The sequence below is a fragment of the Oncorhynchus mykiss genome, chromosome 14 (assembly GCF_057628025.1).
Source record: "Oncorhynchus mykiss isolate SJ-2025 chromosome 14, ASM5762802v1, whole genome shotgun sequence".
NCBI lineage: Eukaryota > Metazoa > Chordata > Actinopteri > Salmoniformes > Salmonidae > Oncorhynchus > Oncorhynchus mykiss.
The window spans coordinates 35,940,964-35,965,118 of record NC_143035.1 but is presented as its reverse complement, the minus strand read 5'-3'; the positions used below and the strand labels follow the sequence as shown (position 1 = coordinate 35,965,118).

The 24,155-nt window shown below is 43.6% G+C and overlaps 1 protein-coding gene across 4 annotated transcripts in view; it reads left to right on the top strand.

Annotated features, from left to right (window-relative positions):
- Positions 1-24,155, top strand: part of LOC110487789 (arf-GAP with Rho-GAP domain, ANK repeat and PH domain-containing protein 3) — a 60,978-nt gene that overhangs the window by 5,481 nt on the left and 31,342 nt on the right. For 2 of the 4 annotated variants that reach the window (XM_090198856.1, XM_090198853.1), the window contains exons 2-8: positions 17,545-18,713; positions 19,102-19,139; positions 19,405-19,487; positions 20,276-20,349; positions 20,610-20,846; positions 23,561-23,630; positions 23,728-23,848. In XM_090198856.1, coding sequence (XP_090054982.1) covers positions 17,626-18,713; positions 19,102-19,139; positions 19,405-19,487; positions 20,276-20,349; positions 20,610-20,846; positions 23,561-23,630; positions 23,728-23,848 — 1,711 coding nt within the window. In that variant the 5' untranslated portion in view covers positions 17,545-17,625. Of the gene's footprint in view, positions 1-12,161; positions 12,663-14,801; positions 15,150-15,261; positions 15,420-17,544; positions 18,714-19,101; positions 19,140-19,404; positions 19,488-20,275; positions 20,350-20,609; positions 20,847-23,560; positions 23,631-23,727; positions 23,849-24,155 lie in introns of those variants that run through there. The other 2 variants (XM_090198855.1, XM_090198854.1) reach the window with 2 other exon arrangements.

Here is a 24,155-nt window from a genome sequence, read left to right as displayed (position 1 = left end):
GAAGAAGCTCCTTCCACACTGTGTCTTAATGTTGTTTTTTTCCCCAAGAAAGAGGGACAGCGTGTGCCGGACTAAAACACTGTCTCAGTCAGATGTCTTCCCGAGAGAGCGAGAGAGAGAGACTAAAATGTGACTGAGCTTGTTAGCTAGTTAGTACACAGGCCTGTACTGTCATCCAGGCAGCGTGGAGGCCATAGCTAGCCTAGCGCTGAACAATGACATATTGTGTCTCACAATAGTGCTTCCCTGTTACTTATCTACAGCCTACCCCCCCCCCCCAACCAGCTCAGCCAGCATCCTGTATGTAACCCAGAGGCCTGCTTGGATCCTCCCTCCGTCCTCCTCCGTTTGGAAAATACATTTTGACTTCACCACTTGTCCGCTTCCGCTAATTGTTTGACTTGATTTACGAGTGGAGAGTTGGAGTTGGGGGACATTACGTTTCTGGAAGGTCATGTTTGAATGGGTTATGAATTTAGAGCAGCTGTTCCCAAACTAGGACTGTGATATGAGGATGCAAGAGAATTTCCAAAATGCTGAAAATAAATATATATATACAGTACCAGTCAAGGGTTTTTCTTTCAAGGGTTTTTCTTTCTTTTTACTATTTTCCACAGAATAATAGTGAAGACATCAAAACTATGGAAATAACACATATGGAATCATGTAGTAACCAAAAACAAGTGTTAAATAAATCAAAATACATTTTATATTTGAGATTCTTCAAAGTAGCCACCCTTTTGCCTTGATGGCAGATTTGCACACTCTTAGCATTCTCTCAACCAGCTTCATGTGGAATGCTTTTCCAACAGTCTTGAAGGAGTTCCAACATATGCTGAGCACTTGTTGGCTGTTTTTCCTTCACTCTGAGGTCCAACTCATCCCAAACCATCTCAATTTGGTTGAAGTCGGGTGATTGTGGAGGCCAGGTCATCTGATACAGAACACCATCACTCTCCTTCTTGGTCAAATAGCCCTTACACAGCCTGGAGGTGTGTGTTGGGTCATTGTCCTGTTGAAAAATAAATGATAGTCCCACTAAGTGCAAACCAGATGGGATGGCATATTGCTGCAGAATGCTGTAGTAGCCATACTGTCTAAGTGTGCCTTGAATCCTAAATAAATCACAGTGTCACCAGCAAAGCACCATCACACCACCTCCTCCATGCTTCATGGTGGGAACCACACATGCAGAGATCATCCGTTCACCTGCTCTTGCGTCTCACAAAGACACAGCGGTTGGAACTCAAAATGTCCAGTTTGAACTCATCAGACAGAAGGACATATTTCCACCAGTCTAATGTCCATTGCTCGTGTTTCTTGGCCCAAGCAAGTCTCTTCTTCTTATTGGTGTTCTTTTAGTAGTGGTTTCTTTGCAGAAATTCGACCACAAAGGCCTGATGCACGCAGTCTCCTCTGAACAGTTGATGTTGAGATGTGTCTGTTACTTAAACTCTGTAGTATTTATCTGGGCTGAAATCTGAGGTGCAGATAATTGCACATTTCTGAGGCTGGTAACTCTAATGAATTTATCCTCTGCAACAGAGGTAACTCTGGGTCTTCCATTCCTGTGGCGGTCCTCATGAGAGCCAGTTTCATCATAGTGCTTGTTGGTTTTTGCAACTGCACTTGAAGAAACTTAAAGTTCTTGAAATGTTCCGGATTAACTGACGTTCATATCTTAAAGTAATGATGGACTGTCATTTGTCTTTGCTTATTTCAGCTGTGCTTGCCATAATATGGACTTAGCCCTATTTGGTTAAAGACCATCTGTATACCACCCCTACCTTGTCACAACACAACTGATTGGCTCAAGCACATTAAGAAGGAAAGAAATTCCACAAATTAAGACGAGTGAGTTGGTGTGTCCAAACGTTTGACTGGTACAGTGCATACGGAAAGTATTCAGACCCCTTGACTTTTTCCACATTTTGTTACAGCCTTATTATAATATTGATTAAATAATCCCCCCCCCCCCCCCCAATCTACACATAATGACAAAGCAAAAACAGGTTTTAGACGTTTTTGCAAATGTATATAAAAAAACTAAACTGAAATATCACATTTGCATAAGTATTCCGACCCTTTACTCTGTATTTTGTTGAAGCACATTCGGCAGCGATTACAGCCTTGAGTCTTCTTGGGTATGACGCTACAAGCTTGGCACACCTGTATTTTGGCAGTGGTGGAAAAAGTACCCAATTGTCATACTTGAGTTAAAGTACAGATACCTTAACAGAAAATTACTCAAGTAAAAGTCACCCAAATACTACATGAGTAAACGTAAAAAAGTTTTTGGTTCTAAATATACTTAAGTATCAAAAGTAAATGGAATTGGTCAAATATAGTTAACCTCTTGAAACTAGGGGGCACTATTTTCATTTTTGGAAAAATAACGTTCCCAAAGTAAACAGGCAATTTTTCAGGACCAGATAATAGAATATGCAGATAATTGACAGCTTAGGATAGAAAACACTCTAAAGTTTCCAAAACTGTAAAAATATTGTCTGAGTATAACAGAACTGATATTGCAGGCGAAAGCCTGAGAAAAATCAAATCAGGATGTGACTCTTATTTAGAAACCTCTGCGTTCCTATGTGTCCCTATTGAGCAGTGAAAGGGATAGCAACCAGATTCCTTTTTCTATGGCTTCCCTAATGTGTCTAGTGTCACAAGACATACAGTGGGGCAAAAAAGTATTTAGACAGCCACCAATTGTGCAAGTTCTCCCACTTAAAAAGATGAGAAAGGCCTGTAATTTTCATCATAGGTACACTTCAACTATGACAGACAAAATGAGAAAACAAATCCAGAAAATCACAGTGTAGGATTTTTAATGAATTTATTTGCAAATTATGGCACTCAAACATAATTTACAAATTATACATTTTGTGTTTAGTAAGTCTGCCAGATCAGAGGCAGTAGGGATGACCATGTGTTCTGTTGATAAGTGTGTGAATAGGACCATTTTCCTGTCCTGCTAAACACTCAACATGTAACTTTTGGGTGTCAGGGAAAATGTATGGAGTAAAAAGTATATTATTTTCTTTTGGAATGTAGTAAAGTAAAAGTTGCCAAAATATATAAATAGTACAGACCCCCCAAAATTTCTTAAGTAGTACTTTAAATTATTTTTTACCACTGTATTTAGGGAGTTTCTCCCATTATTCTCTGTAGATCCTGTCAAGCTCTTACAGGTTTGATGGGGAGCGTCGCTGCACAACTATTTTCAGGTCTCTCCAGAGATGTTCGATCGGGTTCAAGTCCGGGCTCTGGTTCGGCCACTCAAGGACATTCAGAAACTTGTCCCGAAGCCATTCCTGCATTGTCTTGGCTGTGCGCTTAGGGTCGTTGCCCTGTTGGAAGGTGAACCTTCACCCCAGTCTGAGGTCTTGAGCTCTCTGGAGCAGGTTTTCATCAAGGATCTCTCTGTACTTCGCTCTGTTCATCTTTCCCTCGATCCTGACTAGTCTCCCAGTCCCTGCTGCTGAAAAACATCCCCACAGCATGATGCTACCACCACCATGCTTCATCGTAGGGATGGTGCCAGATTTCCTCCAGACGTGACACTTGGCATTCAGGCCAAAAAGTAAAATCTTGGTTTCATCAGATCAGAGAATCTTGTTTCTCGTGGTCTGAGAGTCTCGGTGCTCTACGGACAATTCCTTCGACCTCATGGCTTAGTGCATGTCAGAGAAAAAAAAAAACATCTACTGTTGAACCTTTTATATAAACAGGTGCCTTTCCAAATCATGTCCAATCAATTGAATTTACCACAGGTGGACTCCAATCAAGATCAATTTCGAGTCTCATAGCAAAAGGGTCTGAATACTTTTTTACTTTTGTAAAGAAGGTAAACCTGTTTTTGCTTTGTCATTATGGGGTTTTGTGTGTAGATTGAAAAAAATGTATATATTTAATCCATTTTATAATAAAGGCTGTAACGTAACAAAATGTGGATGAAACGAAGGGGTCTGAATACTTTCCAAATGCTCTGTATACTGTATTATAATATTGTCTCTATCTCAGTCATTATAATGTGGTTACCCTTAAATCTAAATAAAACATTTTCAAATCTAAAAGATAAAATTAAACCAGATAGAGCCCTTAAGATCTTGGGAAAAGGCCGCACTTGAATCATTCCCACGGTGAATGACTAGGCCCGCTTCTCTACGAAACCACACAATATTGCAGAGACTTTGATGTTACCGGGCGGCTGAAATTGATATGGTGAAAACAATGTGTGGGCACAGAAACTCACGTCAATACCTTTTTTTAAGATGACACTGTTAAACAAATAATTGATTCTATTGCTAGTAATCAAGAGGAAACTGACTGAACGACTCAACTCCCCTGCTCATGCTCTCCAAATGGACGTTAGCTGTGAGGGCCGAGATGCCCATGCATTGACTTCTGTTCGGTATACATGTCTGGGGGTTCTACTCACGAGGATATACTGTTCTGTCTCACGATTCACGAGCATGAAACGGCACAGGGGATGTTCAGTGTGCTGCGTGGCCATATTGATGAAAAACAGATTCCATATTGGCTGTCCAGTGTGATGCGTGGCCATATTGATGATAAACAGATTCCATATTGGATATTCAGTGTGCTGCGTGGCCATATTGATGATAAACAGATTCCATATTGGCTGTCCAGTGTGATGCGTGGCCATATTGATGATAAACAGATTCCATATTGGATATTCAGTGTGCTGCGTGGCCATATTGATGAAAAACAGATTCCATATGGGATCGAATGGTGGGTTTTGCACAGATGGGGCTCCATCTTGGGCGGGTTGGAGGGCAGGACTCTGCACTCTACTTATGAATATGTCTCCATATGCCATATACACGTACTGTAATGAATACACCCACTGTAATGAATACACCCACTGTAATGAATACACCCACTGTAATGAATACACCCACTGTAGGGGATACACCCACTGTAGGGGATACACCCACTGTAGGGGATACACCCACTGCAATGGATACACCCACTGTAATGAATACACCCACTGTAGGGGATACACCCACTGTAATGAATACACCCACTGTAATGGATACACCCACTGTAATGAATACACCCACTGTAGGGGATACACCTACTATAATGGATACACCTACTATAATGGATACACCTACTATAATGGATACACCTACTATAATGGATACACCTACTATAATGGATACACCTACTGTAATGGATACACCTACTATAATGGATACACTCACTGTAGGGGATACACCCACTGTAATGGATACACCCACTATAATGGTTACACCCACTGTAATGAATACACCCACTGTAGGGGATACACCCACTGTAGGGGATACACCCACTGTAGGGGATACACCCATTGTAATGGATACACCCACTGTAGGGGATACACCCACTGTAATGAATTCACCCACTATAATGAATTCACCCACTGTAATGAAGACACCCACTGTAATGAATACACCCACTATAATGGATACACCTACTATAATGGATACACCTACTGTAATGGATACACCTACTATAATGGATACACCCACTGTAATGAATACACCCACTGTAATGAATACACCCACTATAATGGATACACCTACTATAATGGATACACCTACTATAATGGATACACTCACTGTAATGAATACACTCACTGTAGGGGATACACCTACTGTAATGGATACACCTACTATAATGGATACACCCACTGTAATGAATACACCTACTATAATGGATACACCCACTGTAATGGATACACCTACTGTAATGGATACACCCACTGTAATGGATACACCTACTATAATGGATACACTCACTGTAATGAATACACTCACTGTAGGGGATACACCTACTGTAATGGATACACCTACTGTAATGGATACACCTACTGTAATGGATACACCTACTATAATGGATACACCCACTGTAATGGATACACCTACTGTAATGGATACACCTACTATAATGGATACACCTACTATAATGGATACACCTACTATAATGGATACACCTACTATAATGGATACACCCACTGTAATGGATACACCTACTATAATGAATACACCCACTGTAGGGGATACACTCACTGTAGGGGATACACCCACTGTAATGGATACACCCACTGTAATGAATACACTCACTGTAGGGGATACACCTACTGTAATGGATACACCTACTATAATGGATACACCTACTATAATGGATACACCCACTGTAATGAATACACTCACTGTAGGGGATACACCCACTGTAATGGATACACCCACTGTAATGAATACACTCACTGTAGGGGATACACCCACTGTAATGGATACACCCACTGTAATGGATACACCTACTGTAATGGATACACCTACTGTAATGGATACACCCACTGTAGGGGATACACCCACTGTAATGGATACACCTACTATAATGGATACACCCACTGTAATGGATACACCCACTATAATGGATACACCCACTATAATGGATACACCTACTATAATGGATACACCTACTATAATGGATACACCTACTATAATGGATACACCCACTATAATGAATACACTCACTGTAGGGGATACACCCACTGTAGGGGATACACCTACTATAATGGATACACCTACTATAATGGATACACCTACTATAATGGATACACCCACTGTAGGGGATACACCCACTGTAATGAATACACCTACTATAATGGATACACCTACTATAATGGATACACTCACTGTAGGGGATACACCCACTGTAATGAATACACCTACTATAATGGATACACCTACTATAATGGATACACTCACTGTAGGGGATACACCCACTGTAATGGATACACCCACTGTAGGGGATACACCTACTATAATGGATACACCCACTGTAATGGATACACCTACTATAATGGATACACCCACTGTAATGGATACACCTACTGTAATGGATACACCTACTATAATGGATACACCCACTATAATGGATACACCTACTATAATGGATACACCCACTATAATGGATACACCTACTATAATGAATACACCTACTATAATGGATACACCCACTGTAATGAATACACTCACTGTAAAGGATACACCCACTGTAGGGGATACACCCACTGTAGGGGATACACCCACTGTAGGGGATACACCCACTGTAATGGATACACCCACTGTAATGGATACACCCACTGTAATGGATACACCCACTGTAGGGGATACACCCACTGTAATGAATACACCCACTGTAATGGATACACCCACTGTAGGGGATACACCCACTGTAATGGATACAACCACTGTAATGGATACACCCACTGTAGTGGATACACTCACTGTAGGGGATACACCCACTGTAATGAATACACCCACTGTAGGGGATACACCCACTGTAATGAATACACCCACTGTAATGGATACACCCACTGTAGTGGATACACCCACTGTAGTGGATACACCCACTGTAGTGGATACACTCACTGTTGGGGATACACTCACTGTTGGGGATACACTCACTGTTGGGGATACACTCACTGTAGTGGATACACTCACTGTAGGGGATACACTCACTGTAGGGGATACACTCACTGTAATGGATACACCCACTGTAATGGATACACCCACTGTAGTGGATACACTCACTGTAGTGGATACACCCACTGTAGGGGATACACCCACTGTAGGGGATACACCCACTGTAATGAACACACCCACTGTAATGGATACACCCACTGTAGGGGATACACCCACTGTAATGGATACACCCACTGTAATGGATACACCCACTGTAGGGGATACACCCACTGTAGGGGATACACCCACTGTAGGGGATACACCCACTGTAATGAACACACCCACTGTAATGGATACACCCACTGTAGGGGATACACCCACTGTAGGGGATACACCCACTGTAATGGATACACCCACTGTAGGGGATACACCCACTGTAGGGGATACACCCACTGTAGGGGATACACCCACTGTAGGGGATACACCCACTGTAATGAATACACCCACTGTAATGAATACACCCACTGTAATGGATACATCCACTGTAATGAATACACCCACTGTAGGGGATACACCCACTGTAATGGATACACCCACTGTAATGAATACACCCACTGTAGGGGATACCCCGAGAGCAACTGGCGGCAAAGGAGCTGAGTACAGAACTCTGAGAAATATTGAAGCAGGTAACTTCAGTTGTAAACTAAATCAAACTACATCCACTGAGCGCCTGTTAACAAAACTATGTGGAGACAGGGGCAATTTTAGCATGTAAATCTTGGTAGGGCAAACTCCCCAAAAATGTTTTAGATGCATGCCAGCAAAACCACTACACAATACATTAATTGCACTCTAATGGTGACAAATGGTGCTCACAAACTGTTAGGGCCTACATAAAGCTGTCCCAACAGCAGAGTCCCAACACTTTATCACTGCTACACCTGGCTATCAGCTGTCCCAACAGCAGAGTCCCAACACTTTATCACTGCTACACCTGGCTATCAGCGGAGCCTTGTCAGTCAGTGAAACCATTCATTAGCCTCATTTACTGCCTTTAAAAAAAAAAAACATAGCTGATTTGGCTGACTTGCTTAAACAAATGTGGTTTCTGCTGACAATTGAGATGTACAAACTATGGCATAAGGGGACGACAAGCAGACAAGAGGCCATCCATAATTTGGATTCAGACAATGAGCGAGCTAGGATGGACGTAGTCAATATAACGATTTGTTCAGCACTTTTGAAATGTACAGCGATAGAATTCAGAACATGGCCGTTCTTACGGTGTTCTCCCTGTTCACCAAGTCAAAATCGTAGGATAATTAAAGGGGACCCATAATCAGACAATGAAAGCTCTTACAATATTTGATGACATTTCTCTAAAACAGACTATAGGCTACACGTGCACCACCAAGTCAGGGTAAGGCACATGGGCTACTAACAGCTTATTACACAACATACACTTAGTATTACTTTCTTAGCTACAGTATACATATCTCGCTGGGATATTAAATAATTTATGCAGCAGCATACAATACATTTTTTGACTCACCTTGTGTTCACTTGAACAGGAAGTTGGTGAGGCAGTCCTTGGGGGCAAAATATGTAATCAAAGTGGGGGGAAAAAAGGTTGATTCATGACATCAGGGATCTTCAGGTCGAAGTTCCTGACTTGGAATTCCGAGTTGGAAATGTTCAAAACGTATCTTCCCAGTCTGAGCTTATTTTGTCCGAGTTCCCAGTTGTCTTGAACTCACTGAAGTATGAGATTTCCCAGTTCCAAGTTTCCATTTTTTTTATTTTTATGCAGCAGACGTGGCCAATGTATTCAAACTTTTCTGGGCCATGGTGTTGAATGTTTATCCTTTTTAAGCTTGGAAAAGAGACCCTTAAACCCAGACTTGGACCACACACCCACCATTAGGGGCGGCAGGGTAGCCTAGTGGTTAGAGCGTTGGACTAGTAACCGGAAGGTTGTGAGTTCAAACCCCGGAGCTGACAAGGTACAAATCTGTCGTTCTGCCCCTTATTTTCAATGACGGCAGTTAACCCAGGCCGTCATTGAAAATAAGAATTTGTTCTTAACTGACTTGCCTGGTTAAATAAAGATAAAATAAAAAAATAAAAAAAAATAAAACACACCCACCATTACTGAATAGCAGGCTAGTACTACTAGGCTTTGTAACGCTTAGTAGCTAACGCAGTTAATGCAGACTAATATGCAATTGACTGTCACAGACCCACATTAAAAGTATGTGATGGTGAGTTGAGAAGACAACCAGAAGTACTGTTAGAAGGTTTTTCAGTTGACTAAAAGTACATACTATTTTTCGCATGGTTGGGGTCGTGAGAATTTTCAAATATCAAAATAGGGTTGTGGGCCAAAAAAGGTTTGAACCCCATGAGGTTTGAACCTCTGAGGCATATTGTAATATTTCTTTCACAATGTTGTTGAGTCCCCTTTCCATGTAACTTCCTGTTTACCTAGGGTGACGTCATCATGTAGACTAACGTCAGACTGTTAAGGGTGGCAGTACGGTTGTTGTTGTTTCTTTACATTCAGACCACTAGAACATACCAGTGAATCACTTACAGCCTTCTCAGTCACTGTTATTTTGCCTATCAACCGAACACTGCACTGAGACATGCTTGATTTTGCAAAGCATTACTTAGTGGTAACATAATGAATTAAAGTCCATAAGAAAAAGACAGCAGCCAATCTCTCTGTAATGTAAAGTGTTGCCAGGGACTGGATGTGTGGTCAGACCTCATGGTGCCTAGCTGTTAACATGGCTGAGTTGCAATTAAGAACAAATTAACCCAGTAAGTCTGTCAAGATATTCATTTCCTCAGATGCTTTTATGTAAAGCAATTTACATTTGTACGAGCTAATGTCAGACAGAGAGACACCGACAAGCTCCGAGAAACGATTGACTCTGTACTGTAAACAGAGTCCTGAATAGGACAACTTGAAATAGAATTTTAGTTGGCTAAATGTAACCACATGACCACTACTGTAAATAGGGAAGGGGTTACTGTCATGACCTCTTCATGCAGACAAAAGTTCCCACTAAGACTGGGTTCGTAGCTGCATGTTGTCTTGTGTGAGACGTTATGAGGTCTGTAACAATGAAAAAGGGAAGGACATTTTAGACTTGTGTGAATGATGCAAACTGTCTGTCTCTGAGTGTAAAAATGAAAAGCTGATTCATTGCATAATGCGCTGAGAGTTTGAAATATATTTGAAAGTCACACTCTGTGAGATGGTTACCCCCCCCCTCCCCCCCAAAAAACAATGATCATGTTAGTTTTGAATGACATCATTTTTTGATTAAGATCATTTGAAATCAGGGGGAGGCCATTTTGTTCCTCCCTTCCCAACCCCCCTTTCAGTATAGTAGCCTGACATACTGATGTTATGGGAAATGAAAATAATACAGCTACTGTCATAGATGACCATCATCCTACCACCTCTGCTAGCCTACAACACTTCAGTTTACTGTCATCCTACCACTAGAGGAGGGTGGGGCGTCTCTGTTTTCCTCCAGTGTGTGAGTGACAGCTGTATCCTGTGTTTTCTGTAGCTCTGACAGAGCCCAGATCTCTAGCCCAGATAAGTACTATGGACAGGGGAGAAGAGGAGAGAGATGAAGACTATTGAATGGGAGAGAGATGAAGCAAAGGCCGGATTTTGTTTGTTTGTTGCAAGCGAAACAGGAACTAGATTCAGGTTATTTAAAATGGACTAGTCACTGAAAAAAAAAAAACTCCCCATGTTTTGTCAGGAGTTGACTATTAAAGATACTGTATCTAGTGATTGAACAAAACTCCCTGTTCCTCTTCATAATCTCAGTGTTCCCTTCAGATCTCTCCTCCGCTGTTAATCTCAGTGTTCCCTTCAGATCTCTCCTCCTCTGTTAATCTTTGTGTTCCCATCAGATCTCTCCTCCCCTGTTAATCTCAGTGTTCCCTTCAGATCTCTCCTCCTCTGTTAATCTCAGTGATCCCTTCAGATCTCTCCTCTGTTAATTTCAGTGATCCCTTCAAATCTCTCCTCCTCTTCATAATCTGTGTTTCCTTCAGATCTCTCCTCTGTTAATCTCAGTGTCCCCTTCAGATCTCTCCTCCTCTGTTAATCTCAGTGTTTCCTTCAGATCTCTCCTCCTGTTAATCTCAGTGTTCCCTTCAAATCTCTCCTCCTCCTGTTAATCTCAGTGTTCCCTTCAAATCTCTCCTCCTCTTCATAATCTCAGTGTTCCCTTCAGATCTCTCCTCCTCTGTTAATCTCAGTGTTCCCTTCAAATCTCTCCTCCTCTTCATAATCTCAGTGTTCCCTTCAGAACTCTCCTCCTCCTGTTAATCTGTGTTCCCTTCAGATCTCTCCTCCTCTGTTAATCTCAGTGTCCCCTTCAGATATCTCCTCCTCTGTTAATCTCAGTGATCAGCAGCTCTCACTTTCTCTCCTGTTGAAGGAGGCCAGTATGAGAATGTCAATTTACTACTGAGTTGCTTCATCTACAACCCTCCCCCAGTCATCACTCCTTTGGCCTTGCATGGAGGGGACTTGGAAGCAGTGTTGGGGAGTCGTGAACCATATGCAGTTCAACTAGTAGGTTATCTATATTTAGGAGTAGCTTGGTGGACGTTAAACTATATTTAGCAGTAGCTTGTGTCACCGGTGCTATACTGCACCGCTGTAACTCAGCGTTGTGTGTGGTTGATTGAGACTATAGACGTGGGACTTTGGAGATCAGGTAGTTTTAATTCAGCAGAATTCACTCTCTTCATCCAAGAGAAAATAAAACATTTGTAGAGCACATATGTTCTGGAGAATCGTCGCCTCTTTCTACAACAGATGCACAATAGGAGGGACTGGGATCATTCGAGGAGCTAGCCATCGTTCACACATACAACAGCCTGCTAATACCTTAGCTAGCTATTAACCACATGTTGAATTCAGGATGTTGATATCATCCTAAAAAGTACAATTACAAGTGCATCTTAACAATACCATCCACTTATGAGTAACCTCTAAATATACATCATTATTCATGAACAAAACACTGTGTGTATGACTTTGTACTTAAAAGAATCAAACTTTTCTGAAGACAGTAAAAGCGTGCCTTACCTATCCCAGTGCATCAAAATGATGTGAGCACGAGCACCGCAGGACAAAACGTAAGTACACTCTCCCCTACTCCCAGGATGCAGGCATGCATAATAATAAATCACCACGACATATTAATATATGAACCTGGTTGAAATTCACATAGTACTTTAACAACTGTTAAACTTGGTGGTAGTTTAACTAAATTCGAACATAGGTAGTGTTTTCAGTAGTTCATTACTGTTTTACCGTGTAGCTACTACTGGAACTACACACTACTGTTTTACCATGTAGCGGTGTAGCTAACTACTGGAACTACACACTACTGTTTTACCATGTAGCGGTGTAGCTAACTACTGGAACTACACACTACTGTTTTACCATGTAGCGGTGTAGCTAACTACTGGAACTACACACTACTGTTTTACCATGTAGCGGTGTAGCTAACTACTGGAACTACACACTACTGTTTTACCATGTAGCGGTGTAGCTTACTACTGGAATTACACACTACTGTTTTACCATGTAGCTAACTACTGGAACTTCACACTACTGTTTTACCATGTAGCGGTGTAGCTAACTACTGGAACTACACACTACTGTTTACCATGTAGTGGTGTAGCTAACTACTGGAACTACACACTACTGTTTTACCATGTAGCGGTGTAGCTTACTACTGGAACTACACACTGCTGTTTTACCATGTAGCTAACTACTGGAACTTCACACTACTGTTTTACCATGTAGCGGTGTAGCTAACTACTGGAACTACACACTACTGTTTACCATGTAGTGGTGTAGCTAACTACTGGAACTACACACTACTGTTTTACCATGTAGCGGTGTAGCTTACTACTGGAATTACACACTACTGTTTACCATGTAGTGGTGTAGCTAACTACTGGAACTACACACTACTGTTTACCATGTAGTGGTGTAGCTAACTACTGGAACTACACACTACTGTTTACCGTGTAGCTAACTACTGAAACTACACACTACCTTTTTACCATGTAGCGGTGTAGCTAACTACTGGAACTACACACTACTGTTTTACCATGTAGCGGTGTAGCTAACTACTGGAACTACACACTACTGTTTTACCATGTAGCTAACTACTGGAACTACACACTACTGTTGTACCATGTAGAGTACAGTCCGATGGCAGCCATATACTCGTATCATTTACACATTTCTGAGGCATGCCGTGCTGAGCCGAACTGTACTGGGCTGGCCTTGTTATGCATCCAGTCAGGTTTGGGTTGAGTCGGGTCGGCACAATAGTGTGAAAAGGGTGGTCTCTCACCATTTGAACAATAAGGAAGGAGAACTAGTCCTCAGCCTGTAGTAAGGCAGCAGGGGAATGGGAGCAGGCAGCAGGGGAATGGGAATGGGAGCAGGCAGCAGAGGAATGGGAGCAGGCAGCGGTGGAATGGGAGCAGGCAGCAGAGGAATGGGAATGGGAGCAGGCAGCATGGGAATGGGAGCAGGCAGCAGGGGAATGGGAACAGGCAGCAGGGGAATGGGAGCAGGGAGCATGGGAATGGGAGCAGGGGAATGGGAATGGGAGCAGGGGAATGGGAGCAGGCAGCAGGGGAATGGGAGCAGGGAGCAGGGGAATGGGAGCAGGGGAATGGGAATGGGAGCAGGCAGCAGGGGAATGGGAGCAGGCAGCAGGGGAATGGGAGCAGGGAGCATGGGAATGGGAGCAGGGGAATGGGAGCAGGCAGCAGGGGAATGGGAGCAGGCAGCAGGGGAATGGGAGCAGGCAGCAGGGGAATGGGAGCAGGCAGCATGTGAATGGGAGCATGGGAATGGGAGCAGGCAGCAGAGGAATGGGAATGGAAGCAGGGGAATGGGAGCAGGCAGCATGGGAATGGGAGCAGGCAGCATGGGAATGGGAGCAGGCAGCATGGGAATGAGAGCAGGGAGCAGGGGAATGGGAGCAGGGAGCAGGGGAATGGGAGCAGGCAGCAGGGGAATGGCAGCAGGGGAATGGGAGCAGGGAGCAGGCAGCAGGGGAATGGGAGCAGGCAGCAGGGGAATGGGAGCAGGCAGCAGGGGAATGGGAGCAGGCAGCAGGGGAATGGGAGCAGGCAGCAGGGGAATGGGAGCAGGCAGCAGGGAGCAGGCAGCAGGGGAATGGGAGGCAAGATCCTGAAAGAGGTCTATGAGTCACATCCTTCTCTTCCTCTGTCTCCACTCTGTAGGTTAACCTTTGCTTCCAGCCCACTGATACACACAGAGAAAACACAGGGCTCCGATTCTGTGCTGAGAGCAGATCTGGTTTCAAATACTATTTGAAATCAATTAAATAAATACTTTGAGAATTTTCTCTAGCTTGCTTCGAGAACCAGCTGGACAGAGTTTACAGTTTTGGGGACTGTTCTATTTGTCCATTTAGCTAGGCAATCTCAATCAAGCACATATTAAGTATTTGAAAGATTGTAAATAGTATTTGAACCCAGGTCTGGTGCTGAGAGCAGGAGGGAGAGAGGGGAGCGATGGAAATGGGAGAGAGGATATTGTCCCTCCCATCCCACTTCCCACTGCAAAAGGTATTGTGATGATTACCTGGCTGCCATGTAACCGCAACATGGCGGCTGTTATGGAACTGAATTAGCAACCTCACAGCATTATTAACCTAGATGTATCTAACGATTTGACCAGATTACAAGGATTCAGATGAACCCCTTCCCCACATTAAACTACCAGGAAAAAGGAAGCGTGACATACCAGCGTAACACCCAGGCCACAACTTCTGCTTAGGTTGCTGAATGCAAGTCATAACAGAGGAAGAGATGTGGCAAGATGATTGTGTACGTACGGTATGTTCAGTGGCGTCCTCCTCTCTCTACACAAACCACACTTTAGTTCAAAGATAGTTCCTACAGACATCTGTAGCCCTGTTGGAAGTCTTCACATTCTGTTCTGGCGCCCATAACTAATTTAATAAGAATCTGTCTTAATCTGTCCAAGGCCTCATAAATTACTATTTTCTATCCTAAACTCTGTTTGAATGTGTTATGTGCTGTGCTGTGTACCTCCCCCTCACAAGTTGGCAAACTGCCCCAGTCATCCTTGAGATTCTCTTTAGTTCTGACTGGGTTCCCAAGCTGAGTCACCCACAGGGACACACACTCCAAACCTGGGTCCAAATAATATTTTAAATCATTTTAAATACTTTATCTGTGCTCGGTTTGAGCTTGTTTAGCTTAATAAACCAATAGAAAAGTCCCATAACTGCAAACCCTATCCATTATGGGACTCCAGGCAGGCTAGAGCAAATGGTCAAGGCATTTGAACAATTTCAAATTGTATTTGAACCCAGGTCTAACACACACACCAGCCAGGGAAAAGTAGCCATTAAAAACGCATTCCAAGCTCTTTCAGGAAGTGCTTCTACCAAGGCTTTCAAAGAGCTGTGCACCCAAACCTGACACGCAGTACAACCGCCTGCAGCTAGGGAGGGGTATCCCTGGACACCGTTTGTTGTTTCTCCATTACTTTTATCATTTAGATTATTGCATACATGTTGACTAAGAACACACTTTAAAATGGTGCCTTGTCGTCAACTAAATGGTACACACCTTCCAAAGAATTTTCAGAATTCATTAAATAATTGCAGTTTTCACATGTTACCTTATTAGATTTTACTCATGCTGTCTATTCATCTCTTAGATGCTACTTCCTTCTTCCTGGTCAGCTCGTGCCATAACCCCCTACTTCCTTCTCCCTGGTCATCTGGTGCCATAATCCCCCTACTTCCTTCTTCCTGGTCAGCTGGTGCCATAATCCCCCTACTTCCTTCTTCCTGGTCAGCTGGTGCCATAACCCCCTACTTCCTTCTTCCTGGTCAGCTGGTGCCATAACCCCCTACTTCCTTCTTCCTGGTCAGCTGGTGCCATAACCCCGTACTTCCTTCTTCCTGGTCAGCTGGTGCCATAACCCCCTACTTCCTTCTTCCTGGTCAGCTGGTGCCATAACCCCCTACTTCCTTCTCCCTGGTCAGCTGGTGCCATAACCCCCTACTTCCTTCTCCCTGGTCAGCTGGTGCCATAACCCCCTACTTCCTTCTCCCTGGTCTGCTGGTGCCATAACCCCCTACTTCCTTCTTCCTGGTCAGCTGGTGCCATAACCCCCTACTTCCTTCTCCCTGGTCAGCTGGTGCCATAACCCCCTACTTCCTTCTTCCTGGTCAGCTGGTGCCATAACCCCCTACTTCCTTCTCCCTGGTCAGCTGGTGCCATAACCCCCTACTTCCTTCTCCCTGGTCAGCTGGTGCCCTAACCCCCTACTTCCTTCTCCCTGGTCAGCTGGTGCCATAACCCCCTACTTCCTTCTCCCTGGTCAGCTGGTGCCATAACCCCCTACTTCCTTCTTCCTGGTCAGCTGGTGCCATAACCCCCTACTTCCTTCTCCCTGGTCAGCTGGTGCCATAACCCCCTACTTCCTTCCCGGCCTGCTTTCTCTCCTCAGCCATGCTAACTTTACAGGCCTGTCTAAAACTGAACAATCATGTGTCTGTGTGTTCAATGACATCAGTCTTTGTTCCACATCTGTGATTTTAAGTGGCTGGCTGAAAGATGGCTGGTCACCTGCTGTGGAAAGGTCATGGTAATGCCATTTCAGTCCATTTCAGTGGTGATGCCATTTCAGTCCATTTCAGTGGTGATGCCACTGCAAGTTAACATGCTATCAATAGTAGTTCAGTTGAAATAATTACAGTGTTTTGTGATGTAATAGACATGTTTAGTACATGTTTACAGTGTTACTCTGTGAGAATTTCACTGTGCCCGTTTACACACACTGTATCCTGTGCATATGACGAATAAACTTTGATTTGATTTGAATTATAGTAAGGGAATGTAGTGAATTAGTTCTTTTGTCAGAACAATTGACCAGTTGGAACACTAACTCAACATGACCCAATTATATTGTTGTTCATTTCAGATGGAGAGGAGTCTCCCTGTGTAGGTCCATGATGGACATTGTCTTGACCACAGCAGCTGAAGGCCCCCTCCAAGCTCATGTATGTACGTTGTTATGGCAACAATGGATGGAAACACGGACGTTGAGACCCTGTTGGCTGCGATCCACCTGGAGCGATACCTGAAGACCTTCCGCCAGGCTGGCTTCCTCTTGGCCAGGGACCTCAGCCACCTAGACAATGGAGCTCTCATCCAGCTGGGTGTAACTGCCACCGGACACAGGAAGAGAATACTGAGACTGGTCCAGCACATTCAGAGGGCAACCAATCAGAATCAGTTGATTCCGGAGCCATTAGAGCCCTTATTGGACCGTTGTCAGTCTGAGTCTGACATTAATTCCACACCCATCCAATCAGGAGGGCCGAGGTCTGACCAAGGGGGCGGAACAGGGGATATTCCGTTTGAAGCTTTCTGGAATAGTTCTGTTCCTAACATTCCATCCATGTTGATGAACTCCGGGTCAGAACAGCAGCAGTACAATGGGAATGTTGTCATAAAACCGGTTCCAAAACCTAGAACAGTGTTCTACATACACAAAACAGAACCCGCCCGGTTTCTCTCCTGTCCCGCATCACCGACACCACCAGATCCCCTGGTTCTAACCCTAACCAGGAAACCGTCTCAGGAATCTCTCTCCTTCACCATATTTGAAGGTTTGGCTTCAGGAGAATTTAACACTGACACAGTGGTGGTGGGGCCTGCCCCTAACCCTGCCCCTAACCCTACACCTACCCCTGCCCTGAGACACAGCCTAAGCCTGAGAGAGAGGAGACTGAGTAACTCCTCAGACTCTGGAGGTCCCCTGCCCCCAGTTCCCCCTCGGCTGAACCGAGGTACCCCTCCAGCCATGTTTAGTGGACCTACATCCACACCGCCGTCATCTGGTGGAAGGACTGAACAAAACCAGGACCAGTGCATGACAACCACACCTCCCTCATCCCCTTGTAACTATGACGACACTGGATTCCCCTCTTCGACCACTTCCCCTCCTGGCTCCCTGATGGAGATGGTCTCCAATGAGATCTACTGTGGCACTTCACCTGGCACGGCAGCTAGTAGTGGACGGATTCCCTGCAGCGCTCCTCAAACACCACCACGGCCAGAGATCCACACCTCTCCTGAAAGAAAGAGGTAGGTCAACGTCTGACTTTAACTTCGTATACCTATAAAGTAGTTATATAGGCCACCGTCGAGAGAGAGAGAGAGAGAGAGAGAGAGAGAGAGAGAGAGAGAGAGAGAGAGAGAGAGAGAGAGAGAGAGAGAGAGAGAGAGAGAGAGAGAGAGAGAGAGAGAGAGAGAGAGAGAGAGAGAGAGAGAGAGAGAGAGAGAGAGAGAGAGAGAGAGAGAGAGAGAGAGAGAGAGAGAGAGAGAGAGAGAGAGAGAGAGAGAGAGAGAGAGAGAGAGAGAGAGAGAGAGAGAGAGAGAGAGAGAGAGAGAGAGAGAGAGAGAGAGAGAGAGAGAGAGAGAGAGAGAGAGAGAGAATTGTTTTGTGTATCTAATGTGTTGTGTCTCTCTGCAGCACTTTAAGTAACAACTCTTGTGAATCGTCCCACGGAGGTAAGTCTTACACATCACTTTCTGAAAGTAACCGTACAGATGGTTAAGTAAGACGTTATATCGATGTGTCATTCAGGCCTGTAAATGTCTCTTGACCTGTTTTAAAAAAAAAATCAAGATCATTCGAGTTTTGCATTGCTAAAACGTAACTTTTTCACTTACACTTGAACATACAGTTGAAATGCTTTATAACTGGTTATAATCATATACAAACCTTTTTTTAATAATATATTATATCAAGGCTTATAATCTTCCTCCACCACAGTCCCCATGGAGGACCCAGAGGAGGAGATCAGTCCCTACTGTGAAACAGTCTTCCAGACCAGACGACCACTGCAGCACTCTGAGGTGAGACTGGGACTCTGAGGATGTGTCACCAACGGCACACTATTCTCTATACAGTGCTCTACGTTTGACCAGAGCCCCATAGGCTTTCCAGGAAAACATCAAATGGTGTCTGAAAAGGGCCCAAGTAGTGCACTATATAGAGAATAGGGGGCCATATAGAGAATAGGGGGCCATTTGGAAAAGGACCTGAGTCTGTTATCTGGTTACAAGAACCCATCGGGACCTGAGTCTGTTATCTGGTTACAAGAACCCATCGGGACCTGAGTCTGTTATCTGGTTACAAGAACCCATCGGGACCTGAGTCTGTTATCTGGTTACAATAACCCATCAGGACCTGAGTCTGTTATCAGGTTACTACAATAACCCATCAGGACCTGAGTCTGTTATCAGGTTACAAGAATAACCCATCAGGACCTGAGTCTGTTATCTGGTTACGTTAACCAATCAGGACCTGAGTCTGTTATCTGGTTACGTTAACCAATCAGGACCTGAGTCTGTTATCTGGTTACAAGAACCCATCGGGACTTGAGTCTGTTATCAGGTTACAAGAACCCATCAGGACCTGAGTCTGTTATCTGGTTACAATAACCCATCAGGACCTGAGTCTGTTATCAGGTTACAAGAACCCATCAGGACCTGAGTCTGTTATCAGGTTACGAGAACCCATCAGGACCTGAGTCTGTTATCAGGTTACAAGAACCCATCAGAGTTATATTGTGTTTAGTGTTTGTGATCACTTTAGCTCTCCTGACATTGATGAATGTGTTATCCATGTTGTGTTCTCAAAGGCGGAAAGGACCAACAGTGAAGGAAAGACCGGAATGACAAGAAAGGAGGAAGCGAAGCACAGAGAGGATCATGGGTAAGATTATTGTTTCTAGAGGAGTGGATAATACTTCAGGCTTTCCAATTTAACATCTTCTCACACAACTCTGACTACAGCCATAAGAGAGAAAATGGTCTACTGTAGATTTAAAATGTTCCGTGTTCTCCATCTTTTCAATCCAATGTTGGTACCTGCTATCAGACACCGTATTCTCACACTAGAGAAACCTAAAGTGGCTGGAGTCAAGGTTATTACAAATGCATCAATCAATTATGGAGACTGTCTTTACACTGCAGGACACCCAAACTCTCCTGGGCCCAACGTCTGTCCCACGCCCTCCACAGTGAGTCCCAGGGCTACAGCACAGTAGGAGAGGCAGCACCACCCCCTCGCTGCCTCTCCTTACCCCCCAACCTGTACCCCTCGGAGCCGGATGAGGACCAGACGATATCCCCCTACGCCAGCTACACATCTCTCTCTGAGCAGACTGAACCCATCATCTGTGGCTGGCTGGATAAGCTATCACCACAAGGGTATGCCTGGTCCTGGTCCGGGTCCTGGTCTGGGCTGATGGTCCTATCCTCCTTTCCTCCCTCCGTCTTCTCCTCCCTTCTGAGGAACTGTCTCTGCCTCGTGTCTGTCCTCTCAAACCGGTTTGTCTCTCTTCTTCTTTCTTTCTTTCTTCTCATTGTGTTTCTCCAGTCTGTGTTTCTCCAGTCTGTTTCTCCAGTCTGTGTCTGTGTTTCTCCAGTCTGTGTCTGTGTTTCTCCAGTCTGTGTCTGTGTTTCTCCAGTCTGTGTCTGTGTTTCTCCAGTCTGTGTCTGTGTTTCTCCAGTCTGTGTTTGTGTTTCTCCAGTCTGTGTTTGTGTTTCTCCAGTCTGTGTCTGTGTTTCTCCAGTCTGTGTCTGTGTTTCTCCAGTCTGTGTCTGTGTTTCTCCAGTCTGTGTCTGTGTTTCTCCAGTCTGTGTTTGTGTTTCTCCAGTCTGTGTTTGTGTTTCTCCAGTCTGTGTTTGTGTTTCTCCAGTCTGTGTTTGTTTCTCCAGTCTGTGTCTGTGTTTCTCCAGTCTGTGTTTGTGTTTCTCCAGTCTGTGTTTGTGTTTCTCCAGTCTGTGTTTGTGTTTCTCCAGTCTGTGTTTGTTTCTCCAGTCTTTGTTTCTCCAGTCTGTGTTTGTTTCTCCAGTCTGTGTTTGTTTCTCCAGTCTTTGTTTCTTCAGTCTGTGTTTCTCCAGTCTGTGTTTGTGTTTCTTGCTAAATGCTAAACAGTTGATTATACAGAGCCTTCAGAAATGATTCACACCTCTTGACTTTTTCCACATTTTGTTGTGTTACAGCCTACATTAAAAATTGATTAAATTGAGATTTTGCGTCACTGACCTACACACAATACCTCATAATGTCAAAGTGGGATTATGTTTTTATACATTTTTACTAGTTAATTAAAAATAAAAAGCTGAACTGAGTCAATAAGTATTCAAGCCTAAATAAGTTCAGGAGTAAAAATTTGCTTAACAAGTCCCATAATAAATTGCATGGACTTTACCATAACAGTGTTTAACATGGTTGTGACTACCTCATCTCTGTACCTCACACAATTATCTGTAAGGTCCCTCAGTCGAGCAGTGAGTTTCAAACACAGATTCAACCACAACCAGGGAGGTTTTTCAATGCCTCGCAAAGAAGGACACCTATTCGTAGATGGGTAAACATTTAAAAGCAAATTTTGAATATCCCTTTGAGCATGGTGAAGTTATTAATTACACTTTGGATGGAGTGTCAATACACCCAGTCACTACAAAGAGACAGGTTTCCTTCCTAATTCATTTGCCGGAGAGGAAGGAAACTGCTCTGGGATTTCACCATGAGGCCAGTAGTGATTTTAAAACAGTTACAGAGTTTAATGGCTGTGATAGGAGAAAACTAAGGATCAACAACATTGTAGTTACTCCACAATACTAACCTAAATGACTGAGTGAAAAGAAGGAATCCTGTACTGTACTGGTTCTCAATCCTGGTCCTGTTTTTGCCCTAGCACTACACAGCTGATTCAAATGGTCAACTCGTCATTTTTAATTTTTAATTTTACCTTTATTTAACCAGGCAAGTCAGTTAAGAACAAATTCTTATTTTCAATGACGTCTAGGAACAGTGGGTTAACTGCCTGTTCAGGGGCAGAACGACAGAGTTGTACCTTGTCAGCTCGGGGATTTGAACTTGCCAGTCCAACGCTCTAACCACTTGGCTACCCTGCCGCCCCAATTATATCAATCATGAGGCTTTCATTTGAATCATGTTTGTAGTTCTCGAGCAAAAATGTAAATGTGCATCCCTTTGGGTGCCCAGGACCAGGATTGAGAACCACTGCTGTACAGAATAAAACTATTCCAAAAATGCATCCTGTTTTGCGATAAGCCACTAAAGTAAAAAATGTGGCAAAGAAATAAACTTTTTGTCCTGAATACAAAGTTGTTATGTTTGGGGAAAATCCAACAAAACACATCACTGAGTACCACGCTTCAGATTTTCAAGCATGGAGGTGGCTGCATCATGTTATGGGTATAATTGTCATCGGCAAGGACTAGGGAGTTTTTTTTTAGGATACAAATAAACGTAATTGAGCTAAGCACAGGCAAAATCCTGAATGTTCCTGAGTGGCCTAGTTACAGTTTTGACTAAAATCGGCTTAAATCTATGTCAAGACTTGAACATGGCTGTCTAGCAATGATCAACAACAAACTTGACATACTGAAGATTTTTTTATTTTATTAAGTATTGTACAATCCAGGTGTGCAAAGCTCTTAGAGACTTACTCAGAAAGACACAGCTGTAATCACTGCTAAAGGTGCTTCTGCAAAGTATTGAATCAGGGGTGTAAATACTTATGTAAATGACCTGTATTTCTTAAAACATGTTTTCACTTTGTCATTATGGGGTATTGTGTGTAGATGGGTGATACGTGTTTTTATATTTAATCCAATTTGAAATGCAGGCTGTAACACAACAAAATGTGGAATAAGTTAAGGGGTATGAATACTTTCTGAAGGCTCTGTCTCTGCCTCATGTCTGTCCTCTCAACCCTGTCTCTTCCTTCCTGGTTCTCCAGTCTGTTTTGGTGTTTCTTGTTAAATGCTAATCAGTTCCTATAGGTCAACAGCTCTGCTTTGCTCTTGAAATGTTAGATTTATTTTCTCCTTTTTAAAAAAAAATCAGTGGTATGAGAATCTGATCATTTTTATATTTGCCATTCTAGGAACTATGTATTCCAGAAACGCTATGTGAAGTTTGATGGCAAAAATCTGCTGTACTTCGGCAGTGAAAAGGTAGGCTCCTTTTTCCTCGATGACGGACTGTACAGCATATTGATTGTGAGAACCAGGAGGATTGTTCATCATGTGCCTCTTTACTATTGTCTCCAAGGACCCATACCCCAAAGGAGTGATTCCTCTGGCTGCGATACAGATGGCCCGCATGGCCAAAGACAATAAATTTGAGATAGTGACAAGTCACAGGACATTTGTCTTCCGGGCTGATAACGAAGGTAAACAAAAAGTACCCTAACAGCAATTCAAATCTCACACACAAGCAACTACAGACGTCAGCTGTCCCACTTCTCTACACTTCTCCCAAAGTGTGTTCTCGCAAATTCCCCATCATTATTTTCAAAGCATTGGATATGTGTTGTTAAATCCAAGTGTGCAAGTGCATATTTTTTAGGAGAATGGTGTAGGATCGGGACACAGCTATAGAGGAGTCCTCGGGGCATACAAGCAGAAACCAACCATGTGACAACCTCTATGTTGGACAAAGGTTGACCTCAGTGAGACAAGGTTGTTTCAGTTACTGTC